The sequence below is a fragment of the Lupinus angustifolius genome, chromosome LG18 (assembly GCF_001865875.1).
Source record: "Lupinus angustifolius cultivar Tanjil chromosome LG18, LupAngTanjil_v1.0, whole genome shotgun sequence".
NCBI lineage: Eukaryota > Viridiplantae > Streptophyta > Magnoliopsida > Fabales > Fabaceae > Lupinus > Lupinus angustifolius.
The window spans coordinates 2,884,879-2,895,693 of record NC_032026.1 but is presented as its reverse complement, the minus strand read 5'-3'; the positions used below and the strand labels follow the sequence as shown (position 1 = coordinate 2,895,693).

Below are 10,815 nucleotides of genomic sequence, written 5' to 3'. Positions count from 1 at the left end.
TCTCCCACCATTGGTACCAACTCAATGCCTTCCCCTCAAGTGCCATAATGGTCACTTGCATCTTCTCATCTTTCGACAATTCTTTCAACTGAAAGTACCTTTCCAATCGGTGAGTCCACTCGAATGCGTCATCGCCAGCAAAAATCGGAATCTCCCACTTCTGCCATTTCTCCCGCCGGTGCGCATCCTTATCACGTTCTTGTTTCCAATTATCACTGTCTCGTGCCATATTTCGTGTAGACACCATTAACTAACAACCAATCCCGAATTCTCGACAAGAATTCAGACAAATCCCAATCTGATTTTTTATTTTTTATTTTTTATTTTGAATTTCCGGCAAAAATTCACAAATTCCTAATTTCTGAATCTAAATTTCAGAATTTCGGATCTTGGAATGCTTCGTCTTCTTCTCCTACTGTAACTCAACTATTTCCAACATCCAAACCTTAACATTCAAATTCTGACTTCGTCCTCTCCACGTCACCACTCAATCGTCTTCTTCTTCGCACAAACCCTAGCCTCACGAATTTGCTTGTGTCTTCTCTATGTCGCAAAAATCAGATTTCTGTTTCCTCTTCAATCAATTTCTACTTCTGCGATTTCCTGTATTATTCCTCCACAAGTGCGATTCGTAATCCTAGCAGCAGAATTGGTGGATCTCACTTCCCTCAGGCACTAAGATTGGTGCTCTGATACCAGTGTTAGAACTTGTATCAAATCAGAATGTAGAAACAGAAAATAGAAGAAGAATAGATGCAAGATCAATGTGATCTTGATCCGTAAATTGTGTTATTGCTGAAAATGTGTATACAATGATGAAGAACTCCTTCCACAAGAGAGTAACTTCCCTAACTGATTTCCTAAATCAGTTCCCAATTACAACTTCTCCAAAAACTCTTCTTACAAGCTTTCCCTCCTCTATTTATACAACTAATACACTAATCTAACTAACTAGTAAAGGTATTCAAGGAATTCCCTCTTTATTTAATTCAAACAATTCCTAACAACAAACCTCTTTTCTACTACCCTATGCCTACCCTATCAATACCCCCTATGCCTACCCTATCAATTTGACTTTTGGATTTGGTCCATGGAATATCCAGAGGACATTTAGATATCGAGATACTATCTTATATTATCACGATTGTATCAGATTTGTGTAGAGTATCTTAAATGGTCTCTTAGGATTGTGGTTATTTTATCTTATCTTTTATTGTTTATTTTCTTATTTAATTAGGAGTCTAGTATTAGTACAAATCTGATTTAGTGTTAGGTCATCATTATTCACAATAGTATCAATACAAATTACTATTTTGAGCATTCCCTTTTCTCCTTCCACATCTAAACTCTATAGTTACAACAGTCCCTATCACACAGCTCTTGACATTGACTAACAAGAGGGAATAAAATCAAAATAAACGAGTTTACAAGGACCTTAACCAATAGTGGACTAAATTCAAAAGACCCCTACTTTATGGGGACAAAACATATTAATCCTTATTTTCCTTCTTCCCTACAAAATATATTATGACATGTTACTACTGTATTGTCATTCTGTTTATCACCTGGTCTCTTTATCTAGCTTTCCTCTAATAATGCATATATCATGTAAATTCTTTATTGATAACTATTGCCATAAGATAGTTTCAATTAGCTTTGATGGATTTTTTAGTTAACCTATGCTGTCAGGTTTATAGAATTGGTCCATACTTATTGATTCCCTCTCTTCATGTCTGTTGGCAGTGTAATTATGTTTCTGTCAGACATGTCTGGAAGGACTCCTTTATACAGGAAGTATGTTATCTTCATATTATCTCCTGTCTTTGCCATTTAATCTTGACTTCCAGTTATTGGTTCCAAGCCTCTTTTATTCTGTGTTATTGCAGGGCATTTGTTTTCTTTAGCTCATCTATTCCCAGAGAATTGGTTATGGACATTAAGAAAGATGCGAGGGTGTTGCCTCGCATAGGTGCTTTGAGAGAGGTAAAGATTCTTTTACCTAGGATCTACATTGTGCTTAAATTGATATTTTCCTCATAACAATTTCATCATTTGCTTATTGTGTTTTCCCCTCACTTGACAATTATGCAGATGAATTTGGAGTATTTTGCCATCGACAGTCAGGTATGTGGTTGTACTTTATTCCACTTGCGGTCAAGGTTGTGTCTGTAGCTATTGCAGGAATTGTGGTCATCGTGATGCAAATTGTGGCGTGAATGTTTTTTTTTTGTTGAAAATTTGACTTTGAATCTAATATGGCCTACTGTGGCCACATTATTGTGATTAAGATATACACCTAAATTGCAAGGTGATGCAACCGCATCAGGTGATGAGGACTAAACTGAAGTATTATTAGAGAATAGTCTAGAATGTATTAGAAGAGAGAAGTGTTAGTTATTTTCTATGAAGAGTTAGTTACTTTTGTATAAGTTGGTTAGGCTTGGCTTTAGTTCAGTGGATTAGTCTTCCAGCCTAACTACTATAAATATTTTTCCCTCTCATTCTTGTAGCTAACTTTTCATTCTAAGAAATAACAGTTTAATTCTTCTCTCTCTCTCTCTGCTCTTTCTCTTCTTCTCTTCTACTCTTTACAAGTATCTTCAAAGTTAGAAGCCTGACATGATGGGGACTAAATTGAAGTATCTTCCAAGAAGTAAAACATGGAACAACAATGAAATATGTAGATTGAATGTATTATAATGCATGTAAGCTCAATTATTTGTGTGTAATGCTTTTATAGTAAATTCACTGATAGAAAAATTAATATGTAGAGCTACATGTTCGAACTTAGAATTCATGAAACCTGCTTGTTGATAATCATTCCCTTGAGGGAATTTTATCAACCTTAATCAAATGTGCTCATTAGGAATCCATTATTAGTTTCTAATCTATCATCATCCCATTGTTTGCGGTCTTCATTTTTTGAGATTTGTTAATCTTGCCTTGTTAACACAGGGTTTCATCACAAACAATGAGAGAGCTCTAGAGGAGCTATTCGGAGACGAGGAGGATAATCGTAAAGCTGTTGCTTGTTTAAATGTGATGGCTACCCGGGTTGCTACTGTTTTTGCTTCATTAAGAGTATGTAGTCAGTCTTGTTTAACTCTATGATAGGAAGATAAAAGTTGGAGTTGATGTTCTACAATTTCTCAAACAAATGATTGGCAAATCTTCTGAATCATGTAAATATTTCTCTAGGAATTTCCTTTTGTTCGTTTTCGTGCTGCCAAGTCCCTTGATGCAACTATCTTCTGAATCATGTAAATATTTCTCTAGGAATTTCCTTTTGTTCGCTTTCGTGCTGCCAAGTCCCTTGATGCAACTACAATGACTACTTTCCGTGATCTTATTCCTACAAAGCTTGCTGCTGGTGTCTGGGACTGTCTCATGAAATATAAAAAAAGTATACCTAATTTTCCTCAGACTGAGACCTGCGAGTTGCTCATCATTGATAGAACTGTTGATCAGGTTTCTTATTTCCATTTGTAGTCATGTGTTTTAAATATTATTTCATCAGGCTGTCTTATATTGCTTACAATTAGGATACTGTTCTGGATGTGTAGATTGCTCCTGTGATACATGAATGGACCTATGATGCCATGTGCCACGATTTGCTGAACATGGAAGGAAATAAATATGTTCACGAGGTAGCTTCTACAATTTCATCTTTTCCTTTGCACTGAATTGATTGTCCACTCTCTTGTATATCAACACAAATTTACTGTATTCATAAGGTTCCTGGAAAGAATGGTGGTCCACCTGAGAGAAAAGATGTTTTGTTGGAGGATCATGATCCTATATGGCTTGAACTTCGTCATGCACATATTGCAGATGTACGTTCCGCCATAACTATTTACTATTTGGGCTTAGGCTTTTCTACTATTTAGGATCATCTCTACTATGTAACACTTAAGCAACATGAATACCTTTTGATAATTGATGGCCTTGCCAGGCCAGTGAACGGTTGCATGATAAGATGACCAACTTCATTTCAAAGAACAAAGCTGCACAAATCCAACATGGTTCAAGGTGAGTGATATTTTTCTGGGTGCTTTTCATCATTGACATCATGATATAAGAGGATACTGATTCTAAACTAATTGAAGTAATGGTTTTAATTAACATTGGAAATTAAAACATTTGCCTAATTTTTTAATTCTTATTAAAAGTTTTCATTTGAGAAGTTATGTTAATTTAGTTTTTGATGCTCAACTTTTTGTGTCTCGCCATGTTGAAAATCCCCCACCATGCATTATCCGTTGCCATTATTTAAATATGTAGTCACATCACTTATCACCCAATGAATAGCATGCTTGGATATCATTTTCAAATAATATATGCACCTTGTAAATGTGTAACTTTTGGACTTGTTTGGTTACCTAACTCATGTAATCTTTGGCTCTAGTCTCTACTAACATCATGAACTGTAGTTCCAGTAAAACTACCTTAATCACTTCTTGAACATCCCCTTGGACAGTCATCCTTGGGGGTGATTTTACTATTTCTCTCCACATTATTTTAAAACTTAAATAGCACTTAAACTTCTATTTTTGTTGATAAAATAAGTATCTATTAGAGAGGAGAACAGTAAGGAGAAGAAATCCTCAAGAACTATGAACCAAAAACCGAAATTACAATGAGACAAAACTAAGAACAAAAAACATGCCAAAAAGCATGTCAAGCTCTCTCTGTAGATCCGAAAATAACACCCCTCCAAAGAGGCTGAGAGCCGAACACCACAAAGAAGCCAGAAAAACTATTCTATCCCACATGAACCTGAGACTATCACCTGGCAAAGTTTCTAGCATGCTGTTGCGACCAAATACACCATAGAATTGTGAAGTGAGCACATTGCCGAAGATTTTTAGCATCTATGCTAGAGTCAAACTCCCTAAAATTGATACTCGAAACTTCTGTAGGGGCAAACCCACTGTTCACTCAAGACACAAAACAAGTTATTGTTGAGAAAGGAAATTGTTGAGCAATGCAAAAAAAAAGAGAGAACTGGTTTCGTAACTAGATCTGCACATAACACAATAGTTACGAGTCAAAGAAGTTAGAGGTATTTGAATATGAAGTGAATCAATCGTATTAATGCTGTTAAGCACTCCTGTCCGAGCGAAGGATTTGACCTTAGAGGGTTGATTTCCAGATAGGCTTATCCAAAAGGAAAGAGACATTGTTATGAGAAGTGATAAAATGGAAATAGGATTTGCAAGAAAATATGGCTGAAGAGTCAAGAGAACAGATCCTCTTATTTTGTTTAGAAGAATGATGAAATGAATCCAACAACAGATTCTATAACTCTGAATTCTGTCATGCAAATTCCCAAAGAAATGAAAATTCCAGGAAATAGAAGACAAATTGAATAAAACTGAAAATATGAGCACTATGCAAAAGAAAAGAGATGATAAATCCTAGGAAATGCAACGTATATGGGGCTTTACCTGCCCAAAGATCCTCCTGAAAGTTAACATGGGAACCATCACCCGAACTCAAGGAAATAGGAGATCTTTAGGAAAGCATAACCTTGGGAGATAAAATTTCCAAGGATTATCATGCAGCATTAACCACAGAATTGGTATCCCACCTATTTGAGTGCAAGCCATGCTATGGATCACTTGATGCCTTAAGGAAGTTGACTGTAAAGGAAAATGTCAAAGCCACTTAGCTGCCACTGTATTGTTTTTCGAAATCAGATTTCCAAGACCAAAAGCTCCTTCCTTTTTAGGTCCAAAGCAAGTCCCCAACTCACTGGATGATCTCTAGTAATCCTGATAGTCCTTGATCAAAGAAGACCCCCCACAATCTTCTATTCTTTGAGCAATAGCCAAAGGGATGCAAAAAGAGAGAGATAATACAAAGGGATACTAGTCAAACAATATTGAATAAGAGAAATGTGAACTTCGAAGAAAATTGAATAAAGGTTCCTTAAAACTTTTTTTTTTTGTTATTCTCATACTCTTGTAGTTTGTCTAACATTAGGACCAATTTTCCCAAAGACTTTAAGTTGTCGGATGAAGGTAAAAGATTGGTTTTATATCTCTACATACCCCTCGCGCAACGCAAGAACCTATTGGCCTTGAAGTGTGGACAAAGCACTTCCCTACTCTACTTCAACATGTTATTTAAAAAGTTGAGGGGTAGTGAGGATCAAACTTGTGATTACTTGTCAAATAAGCTCTTATACCATGTCAAGGTCCAACTCTCCTAAAAGCTTAAGCTGTTAGGTGAGGAGGATACAATATAGGTTTTATACCTCTAACATAAACCTCTATTCATGTGTAAAATAATGAAGTTCTTGATTGGGTAATAATTCAGAAGCTTGCTTTTGATTTTATGAGGCAATTTGGCTTTTCTTAATTAACTGTAGATCTGGAATTGATGGAAATGTTTATTCATTCATCTAGTTATGTTATCATAATTCATAACCCATAGGTTTCACACAACTTTATATGTTAATTATAGAGGTAGTGGTGAAATGTCAACGAGGGACTTACAAAAGATGGTTCAAGCACTTCCACAATACAGTGAACAAATTGACAAGCTCTCCCTCCATGTAGAGGTTAGTTCTTTAGTAATGCAGTCATTATGGCTGAAAAATTGTAATTGTCGTATGATATGATGTACATAAAAAATATATGCTATCTTCACTTGGAATAGCTGGTACTTATTTTTGTGTTGTTTTTGTCCTTATTACCACCTAGCAGTAAATAACAATAATGGAAGGTGACATCATAATTAGTGAGTAATGGACCTGCATTTTATTTGTTGAGGGGGTGTGTTGTTGACAAAAAGAAAGGGGGACCACTTTCTTCACAACTTCCTTACTTTAGAAGTTACATTGACTCTTAATTACAATCATAATCAAATTAAAACTTTCCTATGTAATTTTGTATATCTTTGAGCATCCAAGAACAAAAGATAATCCTAACATGATTTAACACAGACAACGCTCCTCTAGAGTGAGCTTGTCAGTAAAGTAAGCAAGGTTGTATCTACCATTATCATTCACTGGGTACACCCTTGCTCACTTTACGGACAAGCTCCCATTTATCACTACGATTATTCATTTGTTTTTGCATCTGCAAGAATTAATACCTAAATAAGAACTAACGATGATGAATATATTTATGGTATTATTTTAAGATATGGATGTCTTTACATAATTTTAGTTGTTTCTAGTTATTGAATAACAGAGATCTTACAGATAATTGGATATTATCTGTTATCCTGCATGATGTTATTGCTTTGATCATGGCTCTTGCTGTTGGGTGACTGAATAGGTGAACCTTTGCACTTAAGTTTATTAGACATTTCTGAAACCCATTTCTTTCCTCAGCAATTGATTGACATTGAAGTTTAAATCTGTGTAAAAGTATTTATTATGATGGTGGAGTTTACTACAGTCATGGATTTCACATTTATAAATGTTGGCTTCTTTGTCTAGATTGCAGGAAAAATTAACAGAATCATTAGGGAATCAGATCTCCGGGAACTTGGGCAGCTGGAGCAAGATCTTGTTTTTGGAGATGCAGGAATGAAAGAGGTGATCAAATTTTTTACTACAAAAGAGGTAAGCAATTTAACATTGGAAAAGAAAAGGGTGTACCTTGCACCTAGTCAGTGTACTTATGAATAAGTAAATGCTTTTTACTACAGGAAGTGTGAAATTAGAATTTTGTTTGCTTTTTCATCTGTTAAATTTCAATTTTGTTTGCTTTTTCATCAGTTAAATTTCATTGTAAGCACTATTTTCATGCAGGATACAAGTCGTGAAAATAAGTTGCGCCTGATTATGATTCTTGCAGCCATTTATCCTGAGAAAATGGAGGGAGAGAAGGGTCTGAATTTGATGAAGGTGTAGTTTCTTTAGGCTTGCTGCCAACTAAATTGCCACTTTCTGTTCATTTAATTTGTTAGTCTATACTGTTGTTGATCTGTTTCCTCACAGCTGTAATGGTGCTATGCAATATTTTCACCTTTGAAATACCTTTTAGGTAGCGAGGTTGACAAATGAGGATATGATTGCTGTAAATAATCTGAGAATGCTAGGGGGAGCCCCTAATACCACCAAAAAATCATTGACGGGTGCTTTCGCTCTTAAGTTTGATATCCACAAGGTAATGGTAATTTATTATTTAAATGCTATTTTTCAGTCACTTAATGTCTGAAAAGTGTTTCTTTAAGTTGTCAGAAAAAGCGTGCAGCAAGGAGAGATCGTTCTGGTGAAGAAGAGACATGGCAATTATCACGCTTTTATCCCATAATAGAGGTAGGAGTTAATACTACTTTCCCACATAAAATATGTAAGGCTACTGTTGAACAATTTTCTTATATTTTTTTTCCGTTCTTTAATTACGAACGTTGCCTAATAGATGAGCTTATGGTTTTCTCTAGTGTCTAAGGAACCAGATGTAGTTAGTTTTCTGAAGATTCGAACTAAATTCTTGCTGTAAATTTGCTGGTCTTGTATGTGACAAGTTTATTGCATTTCATTCAGGAACTCATTGAAAAAGTCTGCAAAAATGAATTGTCAAATGAAGACTATCCATGTATAAATGATCCAAGTCCAACTTTCCATGGTACACCTTATGCTGGATCAGTAATTCATAATCCACCTGCTCATTCGATGAGATCGAGGCGCACACCAACTTGGGCTCGACCTCGAGATTCTGATGATGGATATTCAAGGTTTTACTTTCTTTCCTCCCAAATACAAGTCAGTAATATGATAAATATTTATAATGAGACCAGTGTATATTTTTCACTTCATCCATGAGCTCTTCTCCCTTCGCTCTTTGCCACTACCATATTATTCCTCACCACTTCTGATTCTGAGTTGTGTATTGCATAAACTTGGATAGGTAATTTGTAGGGGACTACCATTTATCTACTGGAATTGCCAACCGAGACTTGCCATTACAAAATTCACATTTAATTTTTATCTTTTCCTTCTGGCATGTAGCGATTCGGTGCTTAAACATGCATCCAGTGATTTCAAGAAGATGGGGCAGCGAGTATTTATTTTCATAGTCGGTGGAGCAACCAGATCTGAGGTTTGAATAATATTTTGATAAAAAGAACTTGCCATATTTTACTCCCTTTTTTTTGTTCACCTCTTTCTGGTCTGATTCAATTCTTTCATACATCAGCTTAGGGTTTGCCACAAGCTTACTGGCAAGCTGAAGAGGGAAGTTATTCTGGGCTCATCAAGTCTTGATGATCCTGCACAATTTATTACGGTATTAACTTTTCGAGGTCAAATTATCTTCCTCAAATTGCAATTTGTCATAACCATCTTCGCATACTATTGTTCTTCTTTTGCAGAAATTGAAGATCCTATCATCACAGGAACTTTCATTGGATGATCTCCAAATATGATGTTACAGACCATGAAACTGAAAGATGAGCTTCATCTTACTTGTCAAATATGTGTTGTGATCATATAGTTTAACAATCTCAACATAGCAAATTCTTTGCACATTTGACCTGTGGTTCAGCCAAGCCATAATGAACAATAGACTCTGCATATGCTCTAGGAATTTTTCATTGGTTAGAGATGCAACTGTTTTTCTTTCTTTCGATTTCTGGTAAATGAGACTCATTCAAATTCGAGAGTAATGCAGTTGAAAGAACACATTTATAATTGTGTTTAAGAATGAGTTGGGTATGTTTGAAATAGTTCACTTTGATTTGTTTTTAAACGCATAATCTGTACTGGTAGCATTCCCTCATCAGCTAATTAAATGTTTGTAGAGTAGACCGAATATTTTGTTTTTTTTGTACTACCAAAGATATCTCATCACCCTATGGGTAAAGAACTAATTTCTTTCGGAGTCTGCCCCCTCCTTACATGCTAAACGAATTTGTGAGAAATTGCACTCATTCACTTATAATCTCAATTTTATTTCATCTTATATTAAACAATCCTATTTAAAATGTACCCATGAACTGTAAACATGACGTAAATAATTCATTGCAAGAAAAAAATGGCTTTGATTTTATTTTTACCAATTCACACTTAACAACTATCAGATACCTACTAAGTCGAAGTTTTATTCATTGGGTCATTAAAAGGCTAAGAATTAATTTTTTATGTAGTGACTCCTCTATAATTAAGGTAGTTGTAAGCTTTGAAGACACGACAAAATAAAAAGTTTGTCCTATGTTTATCTCATTCTTCTGATAATTTTCTAATTCTTTCCGAAAACTAATTTTACTTTATTCGTATTATTCCACTTACATAAAAGATAATATGTCATGAAAACTGTCTATTTGTTTGTAGTGGTAAAGTTAGGTATATCTACGATCTTCATACTTTCCTTCTATAGAAATAGTGTGGTGCCTATTTAAGAGGATCTTGTGCACCATAAAGCCTCTTATTAATGTTTTATTCTATGGTCCTCTCAATTGATGAAGAAAGCATGAGGAACTGAACCTTGATGGACAATTTGGTCAGTGAAATATTCATAATTTACTCTCCATATGTGATAAAATAAGGACAATATCAAACAAATTAAGCTACCATGAAGCTAAGCAAGTTAACTTATTGCTCAAACAATCAAATGTTGCACCAAATGCAGACAGAATCAACAAAGTCTGGTAAGATCTAAAGATAATATAACAACATTTCCTAACTCTAATTATGTTTGTATGCAAATCTTGGATAAAAAAAGAGCAGAGGAAACATAGGAAAATTAATGAAGCAAAGAATTGGACTTGGACTCAAATCAATGCACCAGAGGCTTGGTGGACTCGAATTAGTGCACCAGAGGCTTGGACCAGAGCAGAAAATACAATTCAATTCAGCAA

The 10,815-nt window shown here is 35.1% G+C and overlaps 1 protein-coding gene across 3 annotated transcripts in view; it reads left to right on the top strand.

Moving 5' to 3' along the window:
* The window catches only part of LOC109333056 (SNARE-interacting protein KEULE-like), a 23,402-nt gene extending 13,667 nt beyond the window's left edge, over positions 1 to 9,735 (top strand). For 2 of the 3 annotated variants that reach the window (XM_019568298.1, XM_019568299.1), the window contains exons 6-22: positions 1,744 to 1,794; positions 1,887 to 1,983; positions 2,092 to 2,124; positions 2,956 to 3,081; positions 3,277 to 3,468; positions 3,564 to 3,647; positions 3,735 to 3,833; positions 3,953 to 4,029; positions 6,469 to 6,565; positions 7,451 to 7,576; positions 7,766 to 7,861; positions 8,001 to 8,123; positions 8,198 to 8,275; positions 8,504 to 8,694; positions 8,969 to 9,059; positions 9,156 to 9,245; positions 9,331 to 9,735. In XM_019568298.1, coding sequence (XP_019423843.1) covers positions 1,744 to 1,794; positions 1,887 to 1,983; positions 2,092 to 2,124; positions 2,956 to 3,081; positions 3,277 to 3,468; positions 3,564 to 3,647; positions 3,735 to 3,833; positions 3,953 to 4,029; positions 6,469 to 6,565; positions 7,451 to 7,576; positions 7,766 to 7,861; positions 8,001 to 8,123; positions 8,198 to 8,275; positions 8,504 to 8,694; positions 8,969 to 9,059; positions 9,156 to 9,245; positions 9,331 to 9,384 — 1,705 coding nt within the window. In that variant the 3' untranslated portion in view covers positions 9,385 to 9,735. The remainder of the gene's footprint in view (positions 1 to 1,743; positions 1,795 to 1,886; positions 1,984 to 2,091; positions 2,125 to 2,955; positions 3,082 to 3,276; positions 3,469 to 3,563; positions 3,648 to 3,734; positions 3,834 to 3,952; positions 4,030 to 6,468; positions 6,566 to 7,450; positions 7,577 to 7,765; positions 7,862 to 8,000; positions 8,124 to 8,197; positions 8,276 to 8,503; positions 8,695 to 8,968; positions 9,060 to 9,155; positions 9,246 to 9,330) is intronic. The other variant, XR_002105970.1, reaches the window with a different exon arrangement.